This window comes from Anopheles arabiensis, chromosome 2, assembly GCF_016920715.1.
Source record: "Anopheles arabiensis isolate DONGOLA chromosome 2, AaraD3, whole genome shotgun sequence".
Classification (NCBI taxonomy): Eukaryota; Metazoa; Arthropoda; class Insecta; order Diptera; family Culicidae; genus Anopheles; species Anopheles arabiensis.
Window position 1 is genome coordinate 101,058,918 of NC_053517.1, and position 13,116 is coordinate 101,072,033.

The window sequence follows — 13,116 nt, forward strand, 5'->3', positions numbered from 1 at the left end:
ATTAGCACCAGGTTCATCCAACGGCAAAGTGACCTTCCTGATCAGGGAAGCGCTCACCGCATTATAAATCAATCGCCTAGTGACACTTAAATTACAAGACACAACCCATACGTTCCACGTAGGTAAGTAAGCTCAAAACTTCCTCATACAGTACAAAACAACGGCAACTTTTATTGAGCAATCGATGCACACAGTGGCGAAGAATGAATTTCAAGCAAATTGTGTACAACCCAAGAAGCTCCTCAGATCGGGCACACCGGCCGCTTCCAGCAGTCGCAGGCCCACCACCACATACATCGAGTAGATCACCCCCAGCATGAGTAGATGTATCAGCCGACGGCGCCGATAAATCTGTAGCGCCTCTTCGTTCGTGTTCCACGGCTCGCCAAGCAGATAAACCCGGCAGCCCCGGATATGGTTGACGCCAAACTTGCTCCACACTACCGACTTCATGTCGCACGGGAACAGATGCCGATCCACTATCTCCATCCCGTCCACTACCTGGCGCATACGCTTGGTGGCGAACTGGAACTGATGGTTGGTGAAGAACCGCAGCACGTCCGAGAACCGGTGCACCTTCCGGTACAGGCGCAAGATCTGAGGCTTCTCGCCGCGGCAGCGCATCACAAGGTCGAAAAACACTGCCGGTATCAGATGGTAAAACACCTGCAGAAAGCTAGCGACGTAGTAGTACCGCGTCGTGTTGTAGGTCGGTATCCAGAGGGACTTCTTCACCGCCACCACGCCCTTCTGCGAGAGGCAATCGTTCCGGATGTCACCCCAGGTCGTGTGGTTTTCGTCCATCGTACAGTTGAACACGTTCTCCTCTGCCGGGTGTTTGGCGGCGTAGTGGGCCGCCACCAGCGTACCATTGATGACGATATCGGCCGGGATGATGTCCGCCTTGTACTCGTCGCGAATGTGGAAGATCCTCAGTACACCGGTTCCGGCACCGCTCACGACCCCGTTGAACCCGTAGAAGTTGTCCGTCCATCCGACAATTGGGTCAGCGTAGGTGGAAGTCACTGGGCAACGGGGAAAGAAATAAATGTAAAGTCATTATGTTGAACCGATGTAGGAAGTTGCCTCGGCTTTAACCTACCGATCGAAGGACGAACGATCGCTATCGGCATCTTGTCTCTGCGCCGTCGGACGACCTCCTCCGCCAGAGCTTTCGTGAACGAGTACGTGTTTGGCCACGGTTCCACCATCTTCTTCGATACAGCCTCCAGCTCGTCCAGCCGCGGTTCGTTTTCCATCATTTTGATCAACTCCAGCGGATCGATGTTGGGCGTGTAGAACTTTTCCTCAACCGTCTCCTTTATGCATTGCGAAAAAGCGCTCGATACGTAAACGAAAACCTGCAAAGTAGAAAGTTACTTAGAGTCCTCTGTACTCTTCCACTGCCCACCCACACCTACCTCAAGATTGGCACATTTTTCGGCAATGTTAAGCAAATGATCCGTACCGCGAACATTCGTCTCGACCGACTCTTTCATCGACTCGTCGAACCGCACATCGGCGGCCGAGTGAAGCACGATGTTGGTGTGCTTGATCACGTAGTCCAGATCATCGTTGCTGATCGCTAGCCCGGGCCGGCTGATGTCTCCCTCGATCACCTTCAGCCGGTCGAGGTACAGCTCCGGTTGCTGCTGATAGTTTACAAACACTGCCTCCTTCTTGAGCAGCGCATGGAGCCGCTCCTCCGGGCTGACGCCTTTCTTGGAGCGCAGCAGAAGGAGAATCTCATGCACGCCACACTTGATCAGCTTTTCGATGAACAGCTTGCCCAGAAACCCACTGCCTCCGGTAAGCAGAACCGTTTTGCCGTGGTAGAAATCCTTCACGGGAGATTTGTTAGCGTTAAACTCCTCCAGGCTCATGATTTGTCCACGTTTTCTTCTTTCTCCTTGCAGGAGGAAGTGCGAATCAATACGAGCGGATAGTTGTTACCGCGGCTAGTTGTCAATTACTGATGCGCGATCGTACGCATGCGGCCAATTTGAAGTATTTCTTTACACCGCCACCCGAGTCTAATTAATTACCCCGACCTCGGCCGAATTGTAAAAAGGTTATAGCGGTGTGACGTACACGTTTGTCGCGTTTTGATGTGCGTATGTGTGTGTGCGCGTAGTGTTGTGTTTGTTTTTCATTGGAATTAGTGAGAAAAGGTTCGGCCCTGGGTGAGACAACTTCTACGGGCTCAACTCGGCAACTATGGTTGAGATTTGAGGAGAGTGAGTAGAGGCCCATGGGACACATGTGAAAAAGGATGATTTGTTCATTCCGTATTGCGCCTTGAGCTATGCAATCGTCTCTCATGCTGGATACGATCGATGGCGTGCAAGGACAGTTTCAACATTGCATGCAAATACTTATAGTGACAACAGGGTAGTTCGTACAAATCCACGCAATGATAAGCCACATTTAGTAACAAAAAGCACACTTCTTTCCAATTTGTTTCTTTTCAGCATTCTTATCTACTGTTATCTTATGATTGTCTTCGTAAACATCAGTACTATTCCCATCTTTTGTTGTATAAAAAATTGCATTAGTCCCGTTCCGTTCCTTTTACCGTAAGATGTACTTTATTTTATTATCTTTCTAACAGTTGTTTGTTTTTCTATTTACATGAAAAAAGCATTGAGTAGTAACACTCGATGTCTACTACGTCATTCTAGCGTGAATCTTGAGTGAATATCCCTGCCTTCAAGCAGAGCAAAACCCCAAGCACTAACAAAATGCGCCGTATCTTTCGCATCGAATTTGTACAACATACAGACACATGGAGTGTATGACACGCATACAAGCATCAGCAAAAAATGGCTTTCTTTACCTTTCATAATTTCCCGACCCATCCCCGATAGGAAGCCATCTGTAAAATTGCTTCCATTTCTCTATAGCGCGTGTTTGTGGGAGGACCAAACTGCAGACAAACTCACGTCCTACGATGATCGACGAGATGCTATCGATCAACTAGCTTTAGAAGACTAACATCCCAACCGCCTTGCAGAGGTAGAAGATGAGCAGCGCCCAGATGGAGTAGTAAGCGGCCAGTATGAAGTAGTGCACTATCCGCATCTGCTTGTGGCGCTTGATCGCCTCGTCCAGGTTCTCCAGCGGCTCGTTGGCGATGTGCTTGCGCAACCCATGAATGTACGTCCAGAAGTAGTCGGCCCACTCAATCTTCTGAATGTTGCACTGGAACATAATCTGATCGTCTGGGGACAACCTACGAATTTGAGAGAGCCTTCTGTTGTAGAAGAAGAATGTCTAACCAATGTCCAGTCACTTACTTTTCTCTCAGAGATTTCAAATTGTCATTCTCGAATGTCCATCGTCCGTTGGCAAAGTATTCGATGACTGTGGCGAATTTGTGCACCTTTCGATAAAGGTCCATAACTCTGGAATGATAAGAAACAAGCACATTACATGCATTGCATCTCAAAACATGTTCCAACAACGCCTACCTCGGTGTGCGTCTGATCACTCGCAGGTACGTGTCGATCAACAGTGCAGGCAGCAGATGGTAGATCACTTTGTAGAACTCATACAAATACTTGTTCGTCGTCGTGTTGTGACACACGATCCAGAGCGATTTCTTCGGCGGGCAATGTTTACCCACCTCGATCGAGTACTTGTAGATCTTTTCTGTAAATGAAAAAAGGAACCAAAGTGGCGTTAGAATCAGAAACAAAAAAGCCTCACCCACCTCAAATGAAAAACACACGTACGGTACGAGATGGGATTGTCGTTTCCGGTGACACAGTTGTAAATTTTGGTGCGCGGTTTGGCCACACCCTTCAGCTCCCCGTTCGACTTGGCCTCCGGCAGCGGTCGGTCGCCTTTCCTAAGGTGGTGATAGATAAAACTGTCTCGTTTAACAAGAGAGCGAACAAACTTCAGTGCTTGGACAGCGCCCCCGCCTGCTGCGGGATGGAAACAAAAGCTCTAGCTTACCGTTCTACGTAGGTTTGCCAGCCGGCGGCCAGCACCGTATTCACGACTATGTCCGCCGGTATGATGTCCGCCTTGTTGTTGTCGTCCACGTGCATGATGCGAATGATGCCAAGCGCAACGCCCGCAATCACACCGTTCAGCCCGTAGATGTTGTCGGTCCAGCCACCGATCGGTTCCTCGTTAGTAGCAATCACTGTAGAATGAGTAGATGCCAGGTTTAGTTGTGTGCTGCCCTCTCAAAAACTTCCCTGTTGCCCACACCAACACCTACCAATCGATGGTCGAACGACGGCGATCGGAAGCAGCTCGCCGTACTGCCGCACCACGTCCTCGGTGAGTGCCTTCGTGTAGACGTACGTGTTCGGCCAGGGGTGAATGAAATCGTTCACCGTTTTGTTCATGTGCTCCTCGAACCGCTCGTCCATCGCCTCGACCAGCTGGATCATCTTTTCCGGCTCGGACGGTGGCGTGTAGAACTGCTCCTTGATCAGTCCCTGGGGGCAGTTCGAGTACGCGGTCGAGATGTACACGAACAGCTCCAGATTGACGATCTTCTCCGCGATGCGCAGCAGATCGCGCGTGCCGCGCACGTTCACCTCGATCGCTTTCTTGAGCGCCTGGTCGAAGCGGACGTCCGAGGCGGCGTGCAGCACTATCTGCGCATTGTTCACGATGTACTCGATCGATTCGTCCGAGAGGCCGAGGGACGGGTGCTGCAGATCCGCATCGACCAGCTTGACACGCTCGATGAACGTAGGGCAGTCTTTCTTCAGGTTCATAAAGACGATGCTGCTGAACAGATCGTCGCAACGCTGCTGCGTCGTTTTGCCCTTCTTCGGTCGGGAAAGTAGAATAATCTGTCTGACGTTTATTCTACAGGGGAAGAAAAAAACGAAGGAATACAGTCGTTTAGATTCTAGTGTTGGTTGCAATCGTTATCTTTTCTATAACCGTGTCTGCCATACAGTCAAAGAACACCGCAACATTGAATGTAAATCCCAGTACCAGTAGGTACTGCACTATCCGGATCGAATTATCAATTCTAATTCGAAATTAGAACCCACCCGACACAGCGAGACGGCCACAAATTCTAGAACACCGTTCGGTGGACCTGAAGCACCATTCACCTCATCATTACTTCGGTTCCACTTGACTTTTACGCACTTGAACTTCGCCTTCACTGACCGTTCCACGGTTTGGTTATACTTCCAACGACTAGAAGAAAATTCAAGCACAACAAAAAACAGACTGCTACTTCGTGATCTAGCTTCGATGACACGAGCTGTTACGAAGGCTAGCTCACACGTTTGTCCGTGCCAAACCCCGCAGCCAACACCTCCCGATAACGTGAGTAAGCAATTCGAGCACTGGTCTATAGAGGTTTTTTTTTGTTGCAGACAACTTTGTGGTCTAGGAGGAAGCACCTTTTTTCGTATCTTCCACATATCCGATTTTTTTTTCTTTTCCATCGCTAAACTGCACAACAATAGCAGCCCTAATGTAGCGGTACGGCGTGTGTCCGTTCTTGTTGGTAACCTTCATTTGATTTTGGAGAGTGGGAAATGATGATGCTCCTCAAGTAAACCGGTTAGTGGTAATGAGAGAAATCCAAAATAATCATTATTTCTGACTGGGCAGAAGGCGACCGCAATGGAACGAAGACGAAGTAACAGATTTACGCATTACACGATTGTAGCAATGGATTGTCTTTATGGGTTTGCCTGCCGGAATAAAACAATAATTTTAATTTTGCTTCCTACACACCAACCCTGCGTTCTCTCGTTCGGGCAGGCAATCTTTATTATATGCGCATTACCGTACAAACGATCCGCCTGGAGGGCCACAAATGTCAACCTTCCTCGCTGCTGCCTGCGAGGATCAAAGCGCGCAGGAACGCCGCTACCATTGCGTAAGGTACAATCTTCTGGCTAGAAGCGAACTAATCGAGTCTTGCGAAACCTGTTTACCCACAGCTAATTGGCATTCTATCCTAATCGGCGGAATGTGAGTGTGCATAGCATAAGAGTCTAACCTCCCATTATCCGGGTGCAAACATGCGTATGAATGCAGAAATAGACGTTATTCTCTGTAGCATCGACTGCAGCAAAGATTAAAATATCAAATAAACTCTGTGCATTCACCGAGATCATACACTTCACCAGTTAAGGCTTAATTCAATATTTATCGTACAACAGATCCATTTTGGTTGAATCTTCTGCTGTGGATGAACTCCAACAAGGTCACTGACACTCCAAAAAAAGGTGTAAAAAATAAATGTTTTGCGGTTTACACGGCAAACAAGGCATGTCTGCAGTACTCTCTGTGCCCAACACATCGTGCGGAGAGTTAGGCTATGACAGCAATTGTTTCCAAAGAAGTACTTCATAAAAAGACAGCATGCAGGTGTACAACAACAAAAAATCTGTTTACCAAGGTTATGTCAAGATCAATCGATCACCACGCGTAATGATGTGTGTTGCCCCATTACATGTGTACTCCAAGAACTATCAACAAAGCCTAGGCAGTTGGTGAGAACACGATACAAATGTTGGTGATAACTTGCGGAAGTACATAGATGCGTACGGCGTCATCTTCAGCAATGTTATTTGCTGAAGGCAGTACGCGTCTTCACTCAAGGCTATGTTGAAAGAACGAATTTTCAGTCGCAAATTATGTCTCCACTCGGTTTGCAAACACTTTTTTACAGAACTTTACGACTGCAAACCGGCATCCGGGATGCAAAACGTGCTTTCGCTTTAGCAGCAGAAGAAACAGCAGCAATAGCAAGAGCAGCTGTATTGACACCCCCACTTAGCACAGTCGTATTACACCTGATTCGTAATGATACGAAAAATTAACGCTTCGGTAGCAACTCTCGTTTGAATTCTGGCCTGAATCGTACGCCTTACTCTAGGTTCTAGGAATAGGAAAATATGGAAGTATCTGTTTCTAACATTTGCTAGTACTTTTCCTATAAAACATTCTAAACAGAACTACATTTGCTACTCATGAAGGTAATCTACCTGCTGTCACTTTCTCTCCACAGCCACCTTCACAGTAAGCAGTAAACAACAACTTATGACGTCGTCCATATCATACACCTGCACCCAGCGGGTGGTAGCACCCGTTTGGATATTGCATTACCGCTGCTGTATTCCTAAACCACTATTGCCAATCCCCAGCACAGCCGAGCCGTGCATTAAACGACATCAAATCTCGTTCTCTTTTTCTCTGCCTTGTGGGACAAAGCTTTAAACGCGGCAGCAACAGCCGTTTTCGCCGTTTTGCAAACAGCGACTTTCCCGTTTTGTCAGACGCGCTTGTCCCCGCGCTCAACATGCGGGTGAATAATTAATCGAATACTAACAGTCAGCCCCTTCGTCGCCCCATACTCCCCGATCACCCTGGAGCGCAATGATCCAGAAAGATAGCAAAACGCCCAGAACGTGCGTTGCGTGGGATCTTACCTAAGCAGCTTCTCGATCAGCAAGCGCCCGATAAAGCCGGTACCTCCGGTGATCAGTACACACTTGTCGCGATAAAATTCCATCACCGGGGTGGACGTGATCTTGCGCTCCTCCGTCATCGTCAGCTCGTTGTTGTGGCCCGACTCTGCGCTCGCTCGAAGATCCATCCTAGCAGGGCCGTTGCGATTTGCTGCGTGTGGGGAAGTTTTGTGTTCCCAAAAACAGGGCGCAGGGCAGACGTAGACCAGAAGCCTGTGAGAGGAAGATGACAGATAAGGTTGATAATTATTAGAACATCATCAACAACAGCAACATGTAATGAAGTATCCCTGCGCGACAACACCATTCGAAACGGAAAAGGTCGTTCGACTGCCCAACATTTTAATGCCATTTCAAATTCACTTTCCACTCCTATTTAGCCGCACGACAAACTGCCCGCCCTTTTCACCTTACGCACACGCTACTAGCCACATTCGAACAAACACAAAGTAACACACATATGCACACACAAACACAGCTAAACCATATCCAAACGACTATCTAATGTCACTCGGCAGCAACGTGCACAATCGGTAGTCTTAATCGAAATGCAAACAGCTTCGACAATTAAAACTCAACTGCGACGACGGGCGGAATCGATGGAAACGCTTTCGCTTTTCTTCTGCCGCACAGTCACACCACCACGTGGCCTCTATTTGGCTTTACCTTCTGCGTGAGGTGTTGTACTGGAAGCGTGTACAAAAAAAAGTTACAGTGTTTATACTACCGAGCAAATAGTTTTAAGCCACATCAGAGTGTCCCTTATGCCTGCACTCACTCAAGCTATTGCGGAGAAAAGGGCTCATTACATCAGGAAGTAAACATCGCAGCTGTGAATGCGTCTCAAGATCCTCGTTTACTTTGCGATGCGCTTTCACTGCATCTTTCCTGTGCATCATTTACATCATCACACTTCATAAGCCTTATGACATGTTGGGCCTGTCGCTTTGTATTCTGCTCAATTTGCGCGGCATATAGCGAATAAACTATCTACTCTGCTTAATAGCACACCCAGGTTCCCCTCCCCCAACCGTTTGTCTATTCCATGCACGTACCCGAAACTATTGCTCTACCTTTCCCAAATACAAACTAGAAACGATCCACCAATAATTCACGCTAACAGTCACGATTACACCGCATCGCGCGTGCCCTAGCCTGCTGGAAACCGCCACTAACCGTTCGGAGACTATTACCGTTTACACTCGCCGATCGATGGCTTTGAAGACACCGATCAATCAGGTAGTCTACTACTGCTGCAGTTGCGGTGAACTACCAGGCGCTGGTTGCTGGTGTTGCGATCGACGGAGAAAATTTGCGTCCGCACGGCTCAAGCTGATTCAATGTACTGGCCACAACGGAGCGGTAATTTCATTTTTCACCCGACTTGGTAGCCGAAGCTCCACCGCCCCAACACCACACGGCGTCAAGTGCCCGGACCCTTCGCCAAGTACGCCTCCCCCCTTCAAACGTCGTACGAGTCAAGTTGCGCACACAGACAAAGGACACATACACATACGTGCAATTGTAGAGGTAGTCCCCCTTCCCCTTGTTTACATACCGCACCGGCAAGAATGGAGCGATGTGCGTGCCAAACAATTACGCCGATCGTAAGTGTGATCGTGTTAGATTTTGAAGGGGGTTATGGAGGATCTTCGCAGGAGGTTCGTCGCTTAGGGAGAGAATGGCAGGTTAAGAATGATTTTGTCTGGTTTGTTCACTTCAGTTTTTTTTCGGACCCACTCACATCCTATATCCCTTCCCCGGAAGTTACCTTCCCATTTACATGTGTGTGTGTGCACGGATACAATGTCAAAATGTGTGTACTTTGCAGCTTACACACGGGATGATGACGATCGGCAATCGAAGACAGGAGACACAGGTGTTTACATTCGTTAGCAGCAGCATTACACTTCATCCAACCGATTCAGCGACCGGTACCGTCCGATTGGCAAGTACCCATTAGGAAATGCTTTCTGAACGACGGACAGAAAATTGCTGACCAATATCTACGTCAGCGTCCGCCAGCGTGAGCGATCGGGCGCATGGCGATCCTGCCCCTACTACGTACACCTTCGAGCACCACCCTTGGTGAATGACGTAAATGACTGGGGTGTGCACGGATTGGATAGCAGTGTTGCCACTGTCGGTGTATGTAGTTCAATTACTGTCGCAGAAAAACCAGGAAGAAACCGAAGCGTGGTAATGTGTGGAACAAACGCTCCTTCACTATTCCAAATGTCACCGTATTGAAGAGGGGGTTTCAACAGGAACTTTGTAATATAATGTCATTTTTAATGAAATATAGGCAAACGTAAGTACATCAATTCCACAAAACTTATTCCCCTAGGGGATTTCTATTTGAGCGCTTTCCTAGAATCACTAAAGATCAAGCGATACTTTAAAAGAAATAACCATGACAAGGGTTTTCCTAGATCCTACGTCCATCACGCACGAACAACCACGTCCTGTCGATGCTCATGTTTCACGCCACTCATGTTTCGCATTACTGGGGATTTCCCTGCTTCAGAACGAGGGGCAATCAGGTCCGCTCTACTTAGTAGATCACTTTCAACCAGACACGTCCCAACAGTTTCACGATTCAACTTAACCGCCAAATGACGCGTGGAGCCGTGTCATTGGACTTTACAATTCTCAGCGCAAATTTTCCTCTCACTCCGGTGCGCCTATCACATGCGCAAAAAGATTGTCTTGCTCACTCCTCCCCCTTAGTATCGATGCCACGTTGTTGCAGTGCTAATAGAATGCAATGGCTTGCCGCTTTAGTCACACGCAAATTCCCATACGTGATGATCGAGGGTGTGGGCGTTAAAATGCGATTGAATGCAACATGTTAAGCACTATTGCACAGTTATTGTGTTAAACATCCTGTGTGTGTGTTGTGCGTTCTCACGATACAGCGATAGGCAAATCGAAAACAAAACGCAAAGTGTCATCCAGAACGTTCAGGTGCAACGGTCATTCGCGTCCAAATGTAGATGCAACTTGCAGTAGCATGAATCATTCATTCACACATTGCTTGTGTTTGAAATAAGTTTACAAACAATTAGCTCAACACATCGAGAGCTCACTTACACTCTGAACTCTTTCGGTGAAGCTTCTAGCAATTGGAACACCTCCTAGCGCGAGCTAATTGAGGTCAGGTGCCCACCAGTAACCACCAACCATTCCTTTGCGCGTGGCAACGCTTATCATGCAGCAAGAACCTCGGATCGAATCCTACAAGTTCAAACCATTTGAGAGCTGGCGTGCCGAGATCAGGAAGTTACCTTCCGCGGGCTGAAGCCTGCCAGCCAACGTACGGTGCATGATCCTCCCATCAATCAGCGTGCGGGGGCCGACCTGATACGAGCACTGTCTCTGCTCACCGAAGGTGCAAGGATTATCGTAAGCAATTAATCACTAATTAGCAAACAAACGCCGTTAATCTATCACCGGTGCAAGCCAGACCGGCGTGTCTGACCGGCGTGCGGGACTTGCGTGCAACGCCTAGAACAACGGATCTGACACCGAGGACAAGGGCACGGTGCGCTGAAACCGGACCTGAAAGTGAAGCAACTGGTCGGCACAATCGTACGGCGCTATCATTACGAGCAACAGCCGTTGTAATTGCTAGTACTACAGCATGTACTTCCTGGTTGTCGGTGCGACATCTTACATTTGGCACACGCCTAAACGGCTCATCTGTTGTGCAACAAAATGCAACGCTGCTTAGCCATAACGCCATTCTGCTAATTTCTTCACAAAAAAAAATCAAGTGCACATCCTTCCAGTTGGGGCTGATTGTGTGTGCTAAATTCTATTATAAGTCGCCACACCAAACAAAAAAAAAACACCACAACGTCTTCGGTTTTACGTATTTGCGGCAGCGCGATGACGCGGTTTGTGAAGATTATTATTTACCGACCGATCAATTTGCTCGTTTACCGATATTTACTGCCCTCAAGCTCAATTGTTGCTACGGCTGACAAAAAAAACACTGACGGAAGCCTTCAACGAAACAAACCCTTCCTGCCTATGCTTCCCTCTCCGGGGGTTCCTATCCGCAAGAAAAGTCCACAGTTGAAGTCTGTATAGCCCGTGCCAAATTGTGACCACTTCTGGGTTGCTGGAACGAACCGCAAACGCTCATACGGTCAGACAGAACAGAGCAACAAAACAAAAAAAAACAAGTTCTTTGGGATTTTTGGAACTATTCGTAGCGCACTCCCATGGGGGGAGCAGTAATGACGTCTGCCGTACAGGTACATTCGATAGATGACAATGAATTATCACAGTCGGTGTACGCGTGCAATTACATCCTCACGCCATGTCAGTGTTTTGCGATGAACGGCAAACGATTGGTGAAGCTGATTCTCTCCCCAAAAAAAAGCATAGCGTCTGGCGCGAGTGATTTTCAGCCACTAACGCAACAGGCTTCCGCTGGAAGCGTTGTGTACGCAGCACTGTGGGCAGATGTTGTTAGACCGTAGTAGACATCTTGAAGTTCCGTCAATACTTTCAAACAAACAAATTTACGAAAAAAAGCATATACGCGTCTCATTCTGATGTTCTTTTCTTACACCCTGCTTGTGGCAAGTGAACTTTGTACTGGTCAAAACAAACATACACACACACTCTTTACCCACCCGAAGTGTGTACAGTGTTTCGGTTTTCTATCGCCACCGGTCTGCCGGTGGTGCCCAATTTGGCCGTGACCATCACTTCGGTCGGCTAATTGTTCGATGTCTGTACACCGCACTGGAGCGACGCGTACGCGCTCTTACGGGATGCTGCTTGATGTCGATAATTATCTGCATTACGACACGCCGAAGGCCGAACGTGGCAGAGGTGAATTTCACGATCGAATTTCACTTTGATGCACCTTCGGCTACGGCGTTGATATGCTTTCCGGCAGTTCGGTCTTGAGAACAATTAGCTTAATTTTGTTGACCTTCGATCGTGAGTGGCGTTTGTCCTTAATGCGTAATGGCTGTCTCGCGCTGTCGAAATTGTTGCATTTTGTTATTATATGGTTTTAGAAAAAACTTGGCTCAATACACATATTTTAAATTATAAATGTTATTTATTTGTTTTTTTTTCAGTAACATGTGTCTATCGTGTCATCATAATGCATCATTATTATGTACGTCATAAATTAGGTCATTGACATGGTTTACAACTTGCGGTTGCTATTCTGAGAAATGCTTGCACACAAACAAAGCTTCCGTCCAGAAAGCTCATAAAGCTCCGCTTCAAACGATGCAAAGCTCCCGGGAGCTTTTACTTTGCGTGGTCCCAGAGGGCAGCTTTAAATCTTATATTGCCTGTTTAACGTCAATTAAGCATTATCTGTAATGTAGCTTGGAGAAAATCTTACAAAAAAATCAGTAATAATTATGAATGAATAATAGATTTTTGTGTGTAAAACACAAATTCATTCATCCAAACATTTCTAACTTCAAGTCTTATGAGAATAATATTTCTAAATAATCACGTTACAACCAGTAAGAATTTAGCACATAATTGTAAAAAGATTTTTTTAAGACATAAAGTTAAGCTTAAAAGAATATTTTATAAATAAAAAGAAATTAAAAGTATGCTACATGATATAATAATAATTTAAAATACACAGTAAACATTGATGAATATT

General features: G+C 47.1%; 1 protein-coding gene across 1 annotated transcript; it reads right to left on the reverse strand.

The window, feature by feature from the left end:
• Positions 1-143: 143 nt before the first annotated feature.
• On the reverse strand, positions 144-8,824 carry LOC120894891. Its single transcript, XM_040297751.1, is given in 13 exon segments — positions 144-1,025; positions 1,103-1,361; positions 1,422-1,949; positions 2,200-2,215; positions 2,967-3,177; positions 3,180-3,232; positions 3,297-3,404; positions 3,471-3,651; positions 3,735-3,871; positions 3,961-4,153; positions 4,232-4,833; positions 7,428-7,679; positions 8,660-8,824. Coding segments are annotated over 12 exon segments (3,270 nt in total). The 5' UTR covers positions 7,595-7,679; positions 8,660-8,824; the 3' UTR covers positions 144-210.
• Between the last annotated feature and the right edge of the window lie 4,292 nt (positions 8,825-13,116).